Raw genomic sequence first — 20,970 nt, 5'->3', positions numbered from 1 at the left:
TTCACCACCTCCTGACGCTTAAATGCATTGACTTGCTGTAATGTAATTGGCTGATGAGCTGTTAACAAGCAACTGAATGAAGTGATAAAGCGGCTGGTGGGAGTAGCCAAAACAAACTTACTTTTGGGATTAGGTTGGTGCATCAAGGTTCACCATGAACTAACCACTACATCCACATTCCACCCTCTTTCTAATTTGCTGAGTTACAGAATAACTGTATTTCTTGTTATCGTCTACATCCGCTGTCTGGGATGGATTCTCATCCTCACTCATCTACATTTTTGCTTTCCAAGTATTATTATGTATATCAGTCCCAAACCATTCAGCCATCAAAACTGAAGTGCTGAAAGAATCCAAAGTGTAATTTGAAATACTCGCCTCCTTTTCTCCCCCCCAGCAGTTTGCAGTGAAACAGGCAGCTGAGTTGTGGTAATTGACTGTGCAAATAGCTTGGAAGGGAATCAATGGCAGCTTTTACAGATGCACCACCGGCAGCAGCCAAATTGAGCGACTTGTGTTGCACTTGACATGGCAGAAGCCATGTTGTTGTCAGGATTTTAGGCAGCGCTGAATGAAGAAGGCAGATTTTCACCCTGGTTCCATCACAGTGAACTGTTAAAGCTACAGTGTGTATGACTTTAGGGGTGTTTACTTGCAGAATTGGAATACAGCATTCATAGCAATCTGTTCATTAGTGTATCATTACCTCTGGTGATGAATCTGTGTTTTCATAAGCTCAGAATGTGTCCTTCAGATCTACTTGGGAATGGGCCCCCTCATGGAGGTTGCTATCTTGCACTGCAATTTTGATATAGGTGCCCATATTTAGTCCAGCTTTTTGCATTTTACAGTAGAGTGCAGTTCAGGCCTCATATTTCTGTCCAAATCCGACCCGCGTCCAACACAGTCGTGACACGGCCAGACCCGAATCCAACACTGTCAATGTCTGTTATTTAAATCCTAAACAAATCCCCGCGAAAAGAAAGCTAGTTGCTCGATCCTCTATATTCTTTTTTTATTAACATAAACGTTTGCATTATGTGAAGCAGACTTGTTGGCCCAGAATGCATAAAGTCTGTTGTGCCCTTTCTGCCAGCGTCATCATTACAGCCTGATGAAAACTGTTATCCACATAAGACGTTTTGGAAGACGACATCTGGAAATACTATTATTCCTTATTGTGGAAATTGCTTGTGAATAAATACAGCATTTTGTAAAGAAGTCCCTCTGTGCTCCGGGTGCAATTCTCAACCTGAGAACGGAGGAAGAAGCTGATTTATCCCGTCACCAACAAGAAGAAAAATATCTTATTTTAAAAGCTGAAAGTCCTTTCTGCAATTATTTTATCAGCGTCACAGTGCTACATTACTCACAATCAGCATTCGCCAGAGCCATCCTTCATCTCTTTAGCGTTCTGCTCGCAATGAAAACATATACCATTAATAATCCAAGAAAAAAGTATGATAAATTACCCCGTTAGAGAGGCAGCGTTATGACATTATCGTTTCAAAGACCTTCCATACAATTAGTGTCTTTGTGCTGACTTGACTGATCATCAACCCGAACGTGACTATTATTGTGAAATATTTGTCCGAACCTAGCCTGAACCGTCAGGTCTCATCGGGCCCAGGTTGGCTATCCACACTCTGTTATGCAGTGAGGGCTGAAGACTGAATAAAACTAAGAGTAATCAATGATTGCTCTCGTATACATTCTCTACTGGTTTCTAGCATAAACTAGCAAGTTTGAGAAGCCTAAACTGAGGATCATCTATATTGCTTATCACAAGAGAAGGCAAAGGAGCATGAATCTGTGTCGCCAAAAAAGCAAAAATGTGAAGGGCAACAAAATCACATCCATCAATGGCACAATGCAATTCACAACCTCTTTGGCATCTCTTCACTGGCTTCCTGTCCCAGTGAGATCAGATTTTAAGGTTCTGCTACTAGTCTATAAAATTGTTCACGGACTGGCACCTCCCTACCTAGCTGACCTAATTAAACCTTACGTACTGGCCCGGGCTACCTTGTGTCCCTAGGGTGAATAAGAAGTCTGTGGGTCACAGAGCTTTCTCTTATCGTGCCCCTGTTCTGTGGAATGATCTCCCTGCGTCAATAAAACAGTCAGATTCTGTGGAGACTTTCAAGTCCAGACTTAAGACGCCCTTATTTTCCCTTTCGTATGGCTAGCATACTGGCATGGTATAGTTCTACGTTTTTTACTCTTTTAATTCATATTATTAGGTAACGGAGCAGGCCACGGCCTCAACTTTACCTAAATTCTGGGTCTTTTAGTGATGTTTAGGGCTAGTGGCCGGTGATCACCTTAGTGTTTCCTGTTTTTCTTGTTGTTTAATGCTGACAAATTATACTGTATTTCTTGTCTTTCTGATGCCTGATTCTGTTTTTTCTCTCTGTTTAAGGTTCAGCTCCATCCAGAGATGGGTGTGATATTTGTGCTGGAGACCCTCCTGTCCTGTGCACCAACAGCATTTACTGTGTATTTGTTTTGTGAATTGTTCTGTAATTTATATCTGTAGCATGGCCCAAGCAGAGGGTCATCCCTTTGAGTCTGGTCTGCTTGAGGTTTCTTCCTCAGAGGGAGTTTTTCCTTACCCCTGCTGCTCTGGGGGTTAGTAAGGTTAGACCTTACTTGTATGAAGCACCTTGAGGCAACTCTGTTGTGATTTGGCACTATATAAATGAATATAAACCGAAATTGAAAATTTAAAGACACATGTTTGGTGGGGTTTGTTTCTCCTTCACGTTCAATCTCTCTACTTCAAACCTGCTCTGGCTCATCCTCCTAAACTTTCCACTTCCTGCAGTCACCTAGGTGATTCCCTCAGCAGGAGCCCCTCCCTCTGCGCCAAAGTCCTGCCCATGTGGATCAGACAGTAACTGGTTGGTTAACATTAATGATGGCCAGCTGCCTGGTTCACCACCTTTTGTAATCATGCTGAATCTTAAAACTAAAGAATATGTGAACAAGCCGTGCTAGCAGATGTCCTGTTAAAGCTTCTGCTAGAAAAATGCAATAAGATGAAAATTTGACAATGACAAATGCATCTGAATCCTAATTGATCATCAGATACTGAATTAATTAAAGCATTTACTAAGCAAGCGTGCCATCTGGTTGTAATTAAGACACAATGAATTCAGGCCAAGCTTTACATACTGCATTAATCTTGGCAGGTGAAGCATTAAATTCACTTGAGTAGTGTGGTATAATTATTATTTCACTGTTAATTTTAGGTGAGGTTGCACTCTGAGCCTCTCACATTTATCTCCACTGGCTGTCATAAATTTGTCACCACAGAGGATATATTTATCCAAGCTGTCACATAAAACACAGTTCGCAGCGCACCATGGACAACTTCACATTTCATTTGAGATTTAGTTCAGTGAGCTACCAAAGTACTAAATTAGTCATCCAGCGACGCTGCAGCTGGTTTACTAATGTGGACTGCACACACAAAGAGACAATAAAGTGCGATACGAACAACGACGGCAGCATTCTGTCGCGCTGAAGGTCCCACTGATATTGCCAGACTTTTAACAATATCACTCTGGAGTAATTGGGTCCATCACCAACCGTGTCATTCAATGCCTCTGAGAATAATGGTGCATATGGCAGTGAACAAACCACGGAGTACTTTTCATCATTTCTGGCAGCTCCGGTAGCACTTGTGTCCACTCGCACGCGCCGACTGCTTGCTATGCAACAAACAGGCCTCAGTTAAAGTGATTTTGAGACTCAAATTGGTTCTTCTTCCAAGTTTTTAACCCACATCAGACTGCACAGATTTGTCTTGTTCAATCAAATCATCAATGTGCACAAACTAGAGGACAGCTCCATCAGGTCCCTAATGTCCTCTGCTTATCTGTCCTCAGGTGGGTGCCAATTTAGTAATATCGAAATCAATAGAAGACACCGGAGCAATATTAATTAAAATAAATAAATATATACTATTGCTGTGTATTAAGACTAAAATACTCTGAGGTATAACCCAGATTTTAGAACATCCATATCACTCATGTTGACCAACATTACGTAAGACTTTACACCAGTTTAAAGAATGAAAAGAGCAACTAGAAACAACTGACATATTTGCGAGTAACAAAAACAAAACCAGAAACATTATACTTTAAAATCCTCTGCAACAGAAATGCTTATTTTAAAAAGGCCTTGAAACCAGAATTTGTTGAAGTAATCTGTTCATTCTGTATTATACACAGGCCCGGCGCCAGAAAAAAATATTAAGGGAGCGATGAGTTTATCACAAGGGGTCACCCCCCCCCCACAAAAAAAGTGCGCACTTTACCTGCCTCTGAGCGTGCGTAATGAACTGGGTGCGCTCCTAGAAAGCTCGTGTATTTAGGCTACACCGTGGTAAGAGACTGACTAAGAGTAAAGAGTGATGACAGTATTTTTTTAATTATTATTTGAACATATACTACCCCTGGCAAAAATTATGGAATCACCGGCCTCGGAGGATGTTCATTCAGTTGTTTAATTTTGTAGAAAAAAAGCAGATCACAGACATGACACAAAACTAAAGTCATTTCAAATGACAACTTTCTGGCTTTAAGAAATACTATAAGAAATCAAGAAAAAAAATTGTGGCAGTCAGTAACGGTTACTTTTTTAGACCAAGCAGAGGAAAAAAATATGGACTCACTCAATTCTGAGGAATAAATTATGGAATCACCCTGTAAATTTTCATCCCCAAAACTAATACCTGCATCAAATCAGATCTGCCCGTTAGTCTGCATCTAAAAAGGAGTGATCACACCTTGGAGAGCTGTTGCACCAAGTGGACTGACATGAATCATGGCTCCAACAGGAGAGATGTCAACTGAAACAAAAGAGAGGATTATCAAACTCTTAAAAGAGGGTAAATCATCATGCAGTGTTGCAAAAGATGTTGGTAGTTCACAGTCAGCTGTGTCTAAACTCTGGACGAAATACAAACAACATGGGAAGGTTGTTAAAGGCAAACATACTGGTAGACCAAGGAAGACATCAAAGCGTCAAGACAGAAAACTTAAAGCAATATGTCTTAAACATCAAAAATGCACAACAAAACAAATGAGGAACAAATGGGAGGAAACTGGAGTCAGCGTCTGTAACCGAACTGTAAGAAACCGCCTAAACGAAATGGGATTTACATACAGAAAAGCTAAACAAAAGCCATCATTAACACCTAAACAGAAAAAAACAAGGTTACAATGGGCTAAGGAAAAGCAATCATGGACTGTGGATGACTGGATGAAAGTCATATTCAGTGGATGAATCTCGAATCTGCATTGGGCAAAGTGATGATGCTGGAACTTTTGTTTGGTGCCGTTCCAATGAGATTTATAAAGATGACTGCCAGAAGAGAACATGCAAATTTCCACAGTCATTGATGATATGGGGCTGCATGTCAGGTAAAGGCACTGGGGAGATGGCTGTCATTACATCATCAATAAACGCACAGGTTTATGTTGATATTTTGGACACTTTTCTTATCCCATCAATTGAAAGGATGTTTGGGGATGATGAAATCATTTTTCAAGATGATAATGCATCTTGCCATAGAGCAAAAACTGTGAAAACATTCCTTGCAAAAAGACACATAGGGTCAATGTCATGGCTTGCAAATAGTCCGGATCTTAATCCAATTGAAAATCTTTGGTGGAAGTTGAAGAAAATGGTCCATGACAAGGCTCCAACCTGCAAAGCTTATCTGGCAACAGCAATCAGAGAAAGTTGGAGCCAGATTGATGAAGAGTACTGTTTGTCACTCATTAAGTCCATGCCTCAGAGACTGCAAGCTGTTATAAAAGCCAGAGGTGGTGCAATAAAATACTAGTGATGTGTTGGAGCGTTCTTTTGTTTTTCATGATTCCATAATTTTTTCCTCAGAATTGAGTGATTCCATTTTTTTTTCCCTCTGCTTGGTCTAAAAAAGTAACCATTACTGACTGCCACAATTTTTTTTCTTGATTTCTTATAGTGTTTCTTAAAACCAGAAAGTTGCCATTTGAAATGACTTTAGTTTTGTGTCATGTCTGTGATCTGCTTTTTTTTCTACAAAATTAAACAACAGAATGAACATCCTCTGAGGCCGGTGATTCCATAATTTTTGCCAGGGGTTGTAGACCCTCGGTCAAGTGATCTCCTGCATACCACAAAACCAAACCAACAACGGATCTGAGAAACGACACAAGACAGTAGATTAACCCCACATAAACCTTTCATGTAGATATACAGTGGTTCCTCGTTTATCGCGGGAGTTACATTCTAAAAATAGCCCCCAATAGGCGAAATCCGTGAAGTAGTCAGCGTTATTTTTTACAATTATTATATACGTTTTAAGGCTGTAAAACCCCTCACTACACACTATACACTCTTCTCAAACAGACATCAACATTTTCTCATTTTTCTCTCGTGTGTAAACACTCTCAAAGTTCAAACCTTAGTAGAAAAATAAGACCAACCTGTTTTCAGGCCCAAACATTTGTTTGAGAAATAAAAATAGAACGTTTTCCTATAAATAATTATGATGGCTTTTAGAACTAACGAATTTCATTTTAACGATCAACCTACGAGGGTTAGGGACACATAAGAAATTATTAATAGTGACTGACCAGTATTTCACAGTTCCTCTGATCGCGCCTCTTCGTCCTGGCGCCGCGCCACTGTCGCACCTTTTTCCACTCACACCTCGCTGCCGGTGTCTTTTTCCGAGTGAAGAACACAGTTATTGGTAGTTGTTGGTGCTCTTTTTTCTTCTGGGTGAGAAGATTCTTAGAAACAGACACGCAGAACACAATGCGCGTGCTCTCCCTTCGCGGTGCTGCAACAGGTGTCCCGTCATCTTGATAGAACACCAGCCTGCTTGATGAGGACGCAGAGCACAATGTGCTGTTAAAAAAAAAAAAAAGCATGCAAAATTGGACTAAAAAAAATCCGCAAAACTGCGAGGCGCTATATTTTCCAGTATTTCTTTTTCTTTCTTTTTTATTTTTATTTTTGATAACTCTCATATCCGATGGGGTGAGGTTGATGACGTGAGGGGGCGTCGCCCCCAAACGCCCCCTCGTGGCGCCGGGTCCGATTATATATTTTCCAGTTTTGGGTTCCATGAATGAAATTCGCCCTATTGACGTATCCCATAATCCCTTGCGCGCCAGAGAGACGCTGCAGTCAAACAACATAGAGAATCCACATGATGACAATTGTAAATTAATATTATACTACAAAAATGTAATTGTTTTTATGCTTTTCGTCACTGCATGATACCCTGAAAACTTGCTAAAACAACAAGTAATCCTTGTCTGCTACATTGAATCTGCGTGGAATTTAATGAACGCAAACCGAATTCCAGACTTATTATATATATTAGTCTGGAACAAAGAGGACAAACAGTGTTGTAAAGAACAATAATCAAGACGTTAAAGAGCAAACTTCACTTTCCTCCAGAACGACATGATCAGGAAGCGAGCGGAGCTCACAGCAGCTCCCATTGAAAATAACGGAGAGACAGCCAGTGATTCTCGCATGTTTACATAAAACAAACGCAATAACAACGTCTATAAACCCAGAGAATATATTCATGAGAGTTTTAGGCACAATATAAAAATAGTTTTATGTTGCAATGTTAATGGTGTTGATGTGTGCAGCGGTTAAAGTGAAGCCCGATCAGAGCGTCTCAATGCAGTTCTCAATATTACTGAGATCTCACAGCGCGGCGACCTCTTATTTTTGTAGGTCAGGCTATGCTGGGCACATTGTTTAACCCAGTTGGAGCTAACTAACCGTTTCCAACATTATTTCTCTTTACACGTCAGTCTGTCCATCAAACATTTAAGAAACTGAAGTCTAACACCAACATTCTATAAGGCACATAGCAGAATATTTACCTCCTCTGGATAGAAACAGGGAGACTATAAAAATTGTTTTTATATATAGAGTTATATAATGGCTGAGTGGATCTTTGTCATTTGATTGGTGCTTTGTATGTCACGACATGGATTAATTCATCCCATTTGTGTTGCACTGCATTTAGAGTGCAAATTTGGTTCCATACATTTGGTACCATTGCACTCTGCACACGTATACACACACACGCACGTCCTCATGTACGCGTGTGAACATGTGCTTGTGCATGAACGCGCCACATGTGCTCCTGCACCCACACATGCACATGCGCGCATGCACACACAAAACAAATCCACTGTGCTGTCTGGAGGCTGTTGACAGGAACTTGGAATGAAAAGCTGGACTAATTTCTGATATGATTTTTTTCTCGCTGCAGTGACGATATACACAGTCTTTTTTGGTCGTACACACGCAAGACTGCTTCACCTCATTGAATGGTATGTTCCAGCTTTCACCTCATGAAATATTCGTACCATTGAATTCATAAACATTCGTTATTTGTATTTTATTAGTAATAGAGTGTGTGAGTGCACAATGAACCATGTGGCAGGAAATACACTAGAAATTTGTGGCGGTAGAAAGGTAAGTACTTTCACTTGTGAAGGATGAAAATGATTTTCAGTGATGCCATTCTATGAAAGTCTGTTACACTGTGAAAAGGATGGATGAAGGTACAGATGTTGCAAAAACAAAAATGTCATAATGTCAAGAGTCTATATTTATCAGATCCGTACAATAACATTCAGGCTAACTGCTCTACTTATGCTGATACTCTGACCACAGACAGACCTGACTAGCATGTTTCCACGTATGTGCTTCAGTCAGCTTGTGTAACACTGTCTATTATAAAGGTTCAGAACAGCTAATCTGAAAAGAGGTCTGGCTCAAACAAAAACAAAACAAAGTCGGCATGCCTTTATTAATTTTGCAGGGGCACAATGGGAAAAAGACAATTCTTGGGCTAACTTAAAGTATTCCAGTTGGTAATACTCAAAGTTTCGTTTAAAACCTGGACATTAACACTGACACAAGATCCGGACGGCCTAAAACTGATGGATTGTCCATACACCATTGCACGGAGGAATATCTCTTTTTTTTTATCCAAATAGCCATTAAATTATGTCACCCAAGACAAACTATGCAAATGGCATTACATTGCAACCCAATAAGAATGAAGAACTTGGCCATTTCCTCTTCCTGCACAGATGATTATATAATCTTATTTTGGGATCTCCATCACGTAGCTCTCACCTCACTCTCCAGCGCTCCCCTGAGATCCTGTTCACTCTATGAGAAGGGCCTCTGCACATTGATCCATGCTGTCTGTGTCGGATGGGGGAGATACATGCACACTCAGCACTTCCTGCATACACAGAGAGCACCCTCGTTGTCACAAGCTGCTTATACCATCCTCGAAGATTCACTCCCACTGAGGAACACTGACCGCTGATTGGAGTTCCACTTTAAGGATCGTTTCTACAGCATAAGGTGTGTGTGTGTGTGTGTGTGTGTGTGTGTGTGTGTGTGTGTGTGTGTGTGTGTGTGTGTGTGTGTGTGTGTGTGTGTGTGTGTGTGTGTGTGTGTGTGTGTGTGTGTGTGTGTGTGTGTCTCCAAACTGGCCTGTGTCAGATGTTTTTACCGGCACTGTAAAAAGATTGGGCTGCCCTAAAATTTTTAACTTGATTCAGCTGAAAAAAGCAAATTGAGAGAACTTTTTCAAATGGTTCAGCCAACACGGTCAGGAGTCAACCTTAAGCCGAACCATGCCAACTGTGTGGAAAAAAAAATCATCTGAATGTCATCCAGGTACATCACAGCACAATTTGCAGCAAAAGCCAGTTCCCCTAATGTAATCCGAGCTACTGACTGCACACGTACGTATTGCTATAAAGGCACCATCACATGATGAGTTTGTTTTTGTTGAAAACATATGTGATGCACAAATGCATCCAACTAACATCGTGGCTAGGTGGCCTGGTTCAAAGCATGACTCATTCATCCTGAATAACAGCATGTTTGAGGGAGCCCATTCTCTCGCTTTTTTTCATGCTCCCATTACGAAATAAGTGACATTTCCGTGACAGTTTTTTATTTTACCATTTCTAACCCTATCCCCTTCTCCTAACTCTAACCATGACACCCGCCCCATGTCACCCCGCATTTCATGCCTATGTCTGGCACATGCGTGATGAGTAAATAGTTTTTTCACAAAATTGTTCTGAATGAAACCAGCGTGGGCACATTTGGGCAAGTGTACATTCAAATATGTTTTTTGTTATTATTATTGTTTTTGTTTCTTGATGGTGAAACTACAGCTTCTTAACAAGCCCACGATTGTCTCCCTGTGTTCAGTATTTGTCAATAAACATGTGTGTATAGTTGTGATGTCACACACTGTCAGCCGTACCTCATTCTCTTTAACTGCAGTGTGTGTGCGCTTCTTCCGCTTCATGTTTATTCTGGTTGACAGGGTACCAAATAAGATATCCCAGCGTATCTCCACTTCAGTTACATCATTTACTTTTTCATTTACTTCACTTCATCTGTAGCTCACACTCGGTTAAATTCCTTTTCTTACCGTGATCATTCCAGAAAGAGAGGGGAATCCCCAGGTCCCAGGGCCTATTTAAACACATTTGCATATTTAAATAGGGGTGTAGACAGGAAGGAGTTTAGTGTGTGTGCTTTTGAGCTCAATTCTACATTGATTGTGTTGTACAAATGGAACGTGCTTGGATCCATGCCTATGTACACTTTGATACATCTGAATTTTTTTGTGCTTACGCCAGTTTCTGAGTTTTGTCATACACCATATTTCAGTAGGAAATCCACACAAATCTTTGTACAAGAGGTCCCAGGTCTGGGCACAGTTTAGGATTTTGACCCATGTGGGTCAAAATACAGTGACAAAACACTGTAACAGAAGCTTTTCTGACCCTCAAACAGCAAAAATGGTCAGAATTAGCATCATGGAGCTGAAGAAACATGGGAGACCTTCAGCTGTGAGTACAAATGACAAATCAATTATGTAAAAATTGAAGAAGAAAGAAAGCAATGGGACACCAATACATGCATGTCCTCTTCAGCATAAGGCAACATGACCTCTTCAAGTATTTTGACATATCCAAACTGATCCATGATACCTGGTATGCAATATATAGGCCCAACACCATAGTAGGAGAAACATGCCCATATCATGATGCTTGCACCACCATGCTCCACTCTCTTCACTGTGAACTGTGGCTTGAATTCAGAGTTTGGGGGTCGTCTCACAAACTGTCTGCTGCCCTTGGACCCAAAAAGAACAATTTTACTCTCATCAGTCCACAAAATATTCCTCCATTTCTCTTTAGGCCAGTTGATGTGTTCTTTGGCAAATTGTAACCTCTTCTGCACGTCTTTTATTTAACAGAGGGACTTTGCGGGGGATTCTTGCAAATAAATTAGCTTTACACAGGCGGCTTCTAACAGTTTGAACATAATAGTTTTGAGTTTGTAGCGTCAACAGCAGATGCTACTATTATTGTGAACACCCCCTTTTCTACTTTTTTACTAATAGCCCAATTTCATAGCCTTAAGAGTGTGCATATCATGAATGCTTGGTCTTGTTGGATTTGTGAAAATCTACTGAATCTACTGGTACCTTGTTTCCCATGTAACAATAAGAAATATACTCAAAACCTGGATTAATCTTTTTAGTCACATAGCACTACTATTATTCTGAACACTACTGTATGTGACCAGATTTCTAATAGGAAGAATCTGGATAAAATTTGCACATTCCACATTTACCTGCTGCACAGGTAAGACAACAGTAACACTTTTACTTTGCGAGTTTATACTGACATTAGTCGCAGTTTTTACTTAGTTTGCAGCAATGACTGAGTGATGAGACATAATGTTTTATTATAGCTTTACACCCTATGTGCATATGTATTTTTAACAGTTGGAAGTCAGAAATTCCAAATTTCCATCAAATGCAGCATGAATGTCAAACTTGGCGTGCAAGCGCGCACGTCCTCCTTCATGTCTTCTCCAAATGAACTCATTGCATTTTGAATGGAATCCCACCAAAATAAATACAGACAATCAAATAAGCTGTAATTCTGCAGTAAACCACAGGAATAAAAGTAGTGTATAATAGCTGGATTCCAACATCGATTAAACATGGTCAGTTTTGTGTGACACCTTTAAGTCCAGTGCAAGACTGCAAGTGTGAATCATTACAAGGTTCACCAGAATGCTTTTGGTGAGTAAATCTGTGAAATGCTTAAAATTTTTGTGTGAAAATTCTACTAAAAGCTGAGGGGGGGGAAAAAAAAGAGCAACAGCAGAAAAAGCTTGTTTTGACTTGTGACCTATGCTGTGGAGCGGCCAAACCTCCATTATGGTAATGCCTTTTCACACAAAACCTAACTTCTTCTGACAAAATCACATTCGCTCAGGGGGCTGCTTGTGTGAAGGAGGGTACTGTAGAGCAGTTTCAGGCTCACCAACATTATGCACAAACGTAACATGTCCCATTGAGACTGTAGACAACAGAATGGAAAGGAGCATACATCTGTGTGTGCAGCATCTCGAAAAGTCTCAAGAGCATCATAGCATCACACGGATGGACAGTTAGATGCTAAAAATATGCATCTGCATACTGGATCTGTTGCATTATACTCAACTGCAGACTGTCTTTGTGGTTACAGTGACATGGTGACATTGTGGTGCACAAATTGCATCAAACATTTGTTCTAATAAATGGGAATGCCCTTTATAAATCATAACCGAAATAAAGAGTCCTTGGAGGTTCATTAACTTAACTGTTGCCATGTCCTATTTTGTCTTCTTTTTTTTAACCACACAGTGGGAGGGGGGAAAAAAATCTCAGCATCAAAGTTTTTTGGCTGTTGTCTTACATGTACGGTGGCTGTCAGAGGCCACAACACTTCCAAATGAGCAAACAGAGATTTCTGACATCCACCAATCTGGATCCAGATCACCTCCAAAATTCAGTGGAGTCTTCCATGCCCTAATATCCATTTGTAGTGAAAATTTGGTGAGAATCTATGACGTAGTTTTGACATAATCCTTCAAAACCTATATAATCCGGATCCTGATCTGGATCACCTCCAAAATTTAATGGAGTTGTCCATGGCCTAATATCTATCTGTGGTGAAAATTTTGGAAAAATCCATCCAGTAGTTTTAACGTAATCCTGCTAAGAGTAATCCTTCAAAACCTATATAAACTGAAACTTGATCCAGAATCGGGATTCGGATCTGGATCACCTCCAACATTTAATGGAGTTGGCCATGGCCTAATATCTATTTGTGGTGAAAATTTCATTAAAATCCGTGCAGTAGTTTTGACATAATCCTGCTAACGGCAATTCTTCAAAGCCTATATAAAGTGAAAGTTGATCCGAATCTGGATCAGACAGACAAATAAATAAACGCCGATGATTTTATTACGTCATTGGTGGATGTAATTAAGACAAACCCATCAAATGCAAAAATGTCTCTTGCAAGTTCACGCATCATACCCAAAAACAGCTGTGCTCCAAATAGTCACAACACAATGGAGGTACTACAACACAAAAAGACATTTCTACCTGTAAGACTTTTACTGACAGACTGTTCAGTGCATTTTGGAGTTTATTTAGTTACTCTATTGGGGAGTTAACATTTAAGATAACTATAGTTTCATGTGTTTTTATTTTACTTGCACTGAACAGTAGAAGTCAATGAAAGTTCTCCAAGCAGAAGCATCTTTGTTTTGTTAGTACATCTGTTGTGTTGCATTTTTTTTTTTTTTTTTTTTTGCAATGAATCTGTGTTTTTTGAATGTACTGTGTGAATTTGCAGAAAGCCCATTATCACATTAAACTGTACATTATGTTTGTGTTCTCTGTTTTCAAGTGTCTTCTCATTTTGCATTTTTTAATCTATTTATTTATTTTGGATTTAACTACCTGTTGTTGAATTAATGAAGGGGCTGGGTTTTATTTTTTTTTTTTTTGTATTTGTAGGTGCTTTCTCTATTTGTTAGTGTTGTGGCCTCTCAGGGCCACCGCAGTTATGATTTGCCGTGTTCAAATATATGATAATTACCTGTAACAGAGTGAACTAGAAGACCGTCACTAGTGTTTCCTTTCCTCTCCAAACCTTTGATCTTTTAATCCTGCAGAGTTGTACCATCAGACCTATGTTGTGCTGAACTCCACACCTGCACATCCACCGTTGCCGTGGAGAACTGGCACTAAGCCTCCCGGTTAACGTATTCCAATTCTGCTTCTTTACTACCTAGAATACTTCAGCTTTTAATCAAAGTTGTATCTTCATTTGCAACTGCCTCGGCCTACGGAGAAGCCTACAGATTGATGATTATTTTTTCCACCATATTTAATCGTCAGACATTCCACACCAGGGCACCTGCTCCAGTGTGAGCAACTGCTTCTTCAGTTTGGAACCATTATAGTAAAATGTTCTAATATCACAGGCTTCTTCCCACTGTAGGATGGCCTATGAATACCCCATCCTCATCAGGAACACCACAGCCACGGACACAGTGAGCCTGCATAGCCTACCCAAGGTTCCACTGACACCGACAGGGGATGAAGGGATAAAGACCCTCTGCTCAGGGACCAATTACTTACATCTTGCACGCTAAATCCCACTGCCCCCAACCCCCAACCCCACACGCTCAAAAACGCATTCATCCGCATGTAGAAAAATGTTCACTTGGCCTCCCAATTTCTGCACAAAATGCAATGACACAGGCATTGTTTTTGTGGATGTGGTTTCATGACTTCTGTTTACATGTAAGCAAGATATTCTGCCTATAAATATGGAAGAAGTATATTATATATATTATATATATATATATATATATATATATATATATATATATATATATATATATATATATATATATAGACACACACATATACATACATACATATCATATTATTATAGTATATTTGCACCAGCATAGACTTTGGTAATGTTATAAACATGTCAGCATAGCTCTAAAATCATTACATTCAACATTTCAGCAGTAACCCTGGGCAACGATGTTACCTAAAAACGCTTGTTAGTGTTGAGACATTCAGAACGCCACATCACATTAAACAATTCGTCTCCATTAGCTGCGAACAGTATGAACGCCAGCATCCTCTCTAATAGCCCCCATCAATATAGTGAAATACACAGTTGCACCAAATATATTTGGACATTGACAAATTTACTTTTTTTTAACTGTGTATCACTGTATATTAGAGTTGAAAGATGACTTTAACCAGTGCTGCTGGAGATGTAGGCGCTTGTGATTGCTGTGGTCTCTATGGAACTATGTTTTACAGTATATAAGGAGAAATTTAGCCAGCTATCTTAAGAATGCTTAACCCAATTTTGATCAATCTTGGCAGGTATGTTGGGACTGTGGATGGAAAGAGAGTTGATTTTGGTTAAGATCAGTTAATGATCAAGGTCAGAATTCAAGATCAAATTTCTAGCCCCTTATAGGAAAACAGTTAATGTTATGGAAATAAGTTAACTTTTTTTTTATTGTTGGTGAACTTGACTGTTTAAGAAACAGTGAAACATTTACTCTACATCCCAGATACTTTGATGAAATGTGCGCGTGGCATCGCTGAGCGCTTTTGATCTTATTGCTTTGTGAGAAAAGAAAAAACTCTACATGTAGGCAGTCTGAGCCTCTGAAGGTGGATTTTATTCTTGGTCATTAACCTAAGAATACTGACAGACTTACTTTTATTTCAGCCTTTCTAGGTATAAGGGGGCTCTAAGGAAGAAAGGTTGGAAAATGTTGAAGTAATGGGGAAAATGGAATAAATGAAAGAAATAAATGGAATGAGAGTGTTCCCATCCATAGAGCATAAAGGGTTACTGAAGGGTTCGATTGGTATGAAAATGATGCTACTCACAAGCAGTCCTTCATGGTCACCAGACCGCAAACCAGTTGAACAGATATGGGAGGTTGTTAGAGTGTTTGCCTAAAAGTTAAAGAAGCTGATATGTGACCAAAGGGTCATAGGTTCCATTTCCTACGGTGAAGATCTTTAATCCCCAAGTTGTTCTTGGTGCTCAAGAGCAGTTCATTGCATAGCTGCACACTGACATCAGTGGAGATGCAAAAACATCTAAAAATCAACACCAAGTGAGGCTGAAGCTGTTCTGGCAGTATGTCGCGGGCCAGTCACCTATCTGTCTGTGTGGATGTATTAGAGCCCAACAGACATATCAGTTGGCTTACCAGTTTCACATATCATGACAGGCTTTTTGGCCTTTCACAAAAATATCTGTATTAGGGTTATTTTTGCAGATATGAACATTTTTACTGTATACACAATGCATAAAAACACTTTGGCTGTTGGAAATCAATCAATCAACAACTTTATTAATCCCACAAGGGGCAATTCCATTTGAGCAGTCCGTTTAAGAAAAAATAAAATACAATAACAATATATAACAACAATAAAACTAATAAAAACAAATAAAACAGACTTAAGAAGTTAAAATGAATAGCAAGAATAAATAAATAAAAACATAGCAGACCTATGGAGCATTTAAAAGTTGAATCGCCGAAGGTATAAACGACTTTAAAAACCGGTTGGTTCTACACACCGGGGACGCATAACGGCATCCTAAAGGAAGCAGGGAAAACTCTCCTAAAAGAACATGACCTGACATAGACAAGATGATTTCAGCCTTCAGGAGGATCTGTTGATTACATAAAGAGTGTAAGTCTCTTTGTATCATTACATACTTTGTCCAGCAGACAGTGCTCCGACAGCATTGTTTATAATGCTAGCATCGCGGGGACCCCATCACCCCTTGGTCACATTAGCTACATAAGATGAAGATCCAGGCAAAGGGACCAGCTGCCATTCACTAGGTGGGCACTAGGTGGACTGCTAGGTGGGCCATAATAGTCAAGATGCCAATTTTTTGCAAATGCTGAGTGATGCAGCACAGTGACTGTCAATCCAAGTGAAAGCATCATGACGTATGAAGATTGGTTGTTAGGTGCACTTGTAGTTATTTCCAATAAAGTTCATGTTTAAACTGTAAAACATCAAGCCTCAGTTACATTTCTTTGTCATAAGGCTTTGATAACAAGGCTATTCCACAAGGCGCCCTTCTACTACACTCACCCGCAATCCAAAAAAGTGCAAAAACAGGATGACGTAGGTAGGTTAACGTTCTTCAGGACTGCTTTGGCTTTAAATTTTTAGCCAGATGGAGCACAATGAGGTTTCAAGCCGTGCTCACTACAAATACCCTGTTTAATGAATGTTTGAACATGATTGAAGCTATTAAGATTACGAATACCCAGACGTGACGGCGTACTGTCCACAGTTTCAAGAATTGGGATCTAATTTTTGAAACGTTCAAACATTTGATCCGATTCTTGAAACTGTTGATGGTATGCGGACGTACTACTACATGTACCAAATGTTTTCAAGATTGACAAAGCTGTATCAAGAAGCTACTATGATGCTTTAAAACGTGCCCCAATTTTGTATTCGGAATTAAATAGGAAGGAAGGGCGCTCTGTGGAATAGCCTCTTTTATGTATAAAAAAATTTACTCCCTAATATCAATGTCTTATCAGCCCTCCAACAAACCCATATCAGTCGGGCTATACGCTAAAACTGTCATTTGTGCTTCCAGGCTCCCTCTCAGATTTCTGGTTGCTTTGGCAACCCAAGTACATGTGATTTCCAAAAGACTTGTCGGCATGTTTATGCACTGAAACAAATGCTTCTACTGTGTGCTATCGAGAGAACATATAGAAAAGATGCAATAAATACATTTATAGATCTCTAAGAACATGATTGATGCTCGGATTTTCATATCTTACGGGAAAGGTGACAGTGCAACAGTGTCACAAAGTTCAAATGTTCTCATTGCCTGCCAGTATTAGAAAGCTGGAGTCACTATCAGACATTCCTCGAAAGCAGATGGCAGGCTGGCCCACTGACCTCTGGCTTTCTAGCTCAGTTTTTTCCCACAGGGCAATAACAGGAGGAGAAAAACCATAACTCTCATAAGAGCACATTAATCCCACGGTCTAAGCGCAGGCCACATGCCACCTGTGAGGGTTTACCTCTGTCAACACAGATTTGCATGCCGCTTCACACAAGTTCTGACGAAAAGAGAGAGAGAGGAAAAACACTGCAATTTGATGCATGAATGAAAATTAATCGGGATCAGAGGAATCATCAAATTATAATCATAGCAAAACCAGTAATCTGATCCCTCCTCCCCCTGCAGAATTTCTAGTTTGTCAAACCATCAACCAACTCATTTTTTTTTTTTTTTTTTTTTTTTTTTTTGGCAACTGTGTGATGCAGCAGCTCGACTTCATCCTCACAGCAAATCGATACACTGCAACTGAGAAGGATGCCAAATGTAGACAGACTATAGGCTGGATTCATGAAGCATAACGTGATCAAGGTGTTTTTTTTGTTGTTGTTGTTTGTTTGTTTGTTTTTAATCCATGCTTTGGTGAGGAGTTTGAATGCGGTCAGATGATCAGATCTGCTTGCAAAGGTGCAAGAACAAAATCGTCCAACAAATTACCAGGCCAGGATGAGCACAGTCCAATGCTGCCGAACAGACGAGCTTTAAACGCGTTTTAAGGTCGTCTCAACTCTGACACCTTCTAAATAAACAAACAAACAGCAGACGCAGCGCTTGGAGGCAGATCCGGTGACACCAGTCGGCTGCACCGTGTGTCGTTCTGTCTCATCTTGTGATTTTGCGGCAACCATTCGAATGTCTGGCGTGCGCCCGTGCGCGCGGGGCGATGCGGTGAGCGACAGGCGACAACTGCGACACGCACGCAGCCTGAATTGCGCACTGCGCCGAGAAAGAAAACAGACAGCGGGTCGACTTTTTTTTTTTTTTTTTTTTTTTTTGGCGCATAATGGAAACACGCTCTCCGTGATGAGTTTGCGCAGACAGCGCACTCAGACAACAAGCGCACACGCGCACACACCCGGATCCCCCCCCCCCCCCCAACCCACACACACACACACACACGCGCACACTAAAAGGGAGCGCATCATTTCGTGTGCACACGCGTTTACCTCGGTGTCGTAGATTTTGGTGATGAGGGAGAATGAGTACGCCCTGGTCTCCCGTATGTGCTGGATAGCCAGCTGGACCGCGGGTTCGATCCCCTGGCTGATGCTGCTCATCAGGGCCGACTCGTTCATGGGCATTAGAACCATGATGGGCAACTTTTCCCCGTCTCTGGTGAACCAGCTGTTGTCCTGCGTGTGTTTGGTGCGGTCGTTGCACACCTTGGCCAGGGCGGGTTGGAAGAGCAAAACAGACAGGAGGAGCAGGCATCCCGTCGGGAGGAACATCTCCCAGCCGCTGCAGTCCCTCCGGGCTGGAGCCATGCTGCCGGGAAGGGTGACCAAAAGCAGATCCGGGCCGTTATAACCTCACTGGTGGAGCATCGCACGTTTCGGAGCTCGTCGGTGATGCTCAGTGGAAGCGGTGCCGGATGGAAAGCCGCAGCAGCCCCTGCAGTGGGCACGCTGCTCCCGTGCACGGGCTGCAAAGTGAGCAAACTGTTCTACTCTATAAGAACAGCTCTTCTGGAACAATATCCCAAAGGCGCAGAGCGGGACAGGTCGATGTCCGTCATCCAAACGATCTCCTGTCAATTCATCGCCAGCACCGGAATGGCGCACGAAGACCCCTAAAAGTCTGAGCAGGAGTCACCCTGCTGGACTCTCTTTACTGATTACAAAATCACAGCTGGAGGAAGATCCCAAGCAAGACATAGGCAACTGTGGGCATCCCTGTCAAACACAGCCCAGAATCACGTCAAAACACTGCCAGCGGACACCAAGAGGACACGGAACAGAAACACAAGGTGTCCGGAGGTGGACGACTGACGTCCGGAGGTGGAGGTGATCAGAGAGTCGCTGCTGACAGCCGGTGGGAGTCTAAGATGTTCGTCTCCGACGGTGCGTCAGAAAAAGCGCCCAAACCGCCGCTGCTGCACAGCGAGCGCGCGAGATGGAGCAGTGCGCGCGGAGGAGAGGAAACAAGGAAGGGAGGGGAGGAGGCAAAAGCAAAAGCGTGATGGTAATGTTACCGAGTTATGTTAAAGGAGACAGGCCACTTTCAAGAAGGGCCTGAGCCAGACTGATTCAAAAAAAAAAAAAAAAAAAAAAATCAAAATGATGCCGCATGCAATAGTCAATTCAAACCAATTCCTCCAGCTATAATGACGTCATTCTCGTAATCGGTAAAGCCTATATGATTGTACTTTGAAGTGCATCAGCGATGGTGTGACAGAAGCGAAACAAGAGAATTACACCTATTATCTAAAACCCATGTTTCCCAAAGATCACGGCGGAGATGGTGGGAGGGTGTACTGTAAGGTCGTCAAAATTAGAAGTGCACATTTTACATAACACACAATAACTCACTTATTGGATAATCAAAAGTCATTTAAACAGATCCATATATATATATATATATATATATATATATATATATATATATATATATAAAACAAAGAGGGGGAGTAATCATTATATTGTCTCTCTTTTGTTTATGTGTGTGGTAATAATATGTTTCCTGCATCTATTGAAATAGTTTTATTCCAAATTGTTTGCACTTTTAATTACGTGCACCAGACACGGAATGAATTAGAATAAATTCGTGCTCCCATGACGAAAATTTTGCACTTTTCATGACAATATGACGAACGAACAGATTAATGTACATTTCGTGCTGCTGAATCACGACATGCCGTGAGACCGAGTTGGTATATTCTTTACTCTTCCATCCAGTGTAGTTTTCCTCACATCTACTGCAGGTCACCTTGGATTTGAAGGATCTCCTAAAACAAATGCACACGGTTTCAAAACCTTGGTTGATCTCCCCTCTGCAGTAATTATCGATTTGGTGAGCAGCTTATTCTTCTCCTCACATGCTCCTTTTGCACAGGTGTCAACCTGACTCCAGAAAGAGCAAAAAGGGGGCAGGTTTCTTTGTA

General features: G+C 40.9%; 1 protein-coding gene across 1 annotated transcript in view; it reads right to left on the bottom strand.

Annotated features, from left to right (window-relative positions):
- The window catches only part of gabbr2 (gamma-aminobutyric acid (GABA) B receptor, 2), a 488,893-nt gene extending 468,983 nt beyond the window's left edge, over positions 1–19,910 (bottom strand). The window contains 1 exon segment of the mRNA XM_034160116.1: positions 19,037–19,910. Coding sequence (XP_034016007.1) covers positions 19,037–19,354 — 318 coding nt within the window. The 5' untranslated portion in view covers positions 19,355–19,910.
- Between the last annotated feature and the right edge of the window lie 1,060 nt (positions 19,911–20,970).

This window comes from Thalassophryne amazonica, chromosome 20 (assembly GCF_902500255.1).
Source record: "Thalassophryne amazonica chromosome 20, fThaAma1.1, whole genome shotgun sequence".
Classification (NCBI taxonomy): Eukaryota; Metazoa; Chordata; class Actinopteri; order Batrachoidiformes; family Batrachoididae; genus Thalassophryne; species Thalassophryne amazonica.
Note: the sequence above shows the minus strand (reverse complement) of the source record. Positions and strands in the feature narration are given on the sequence as shown.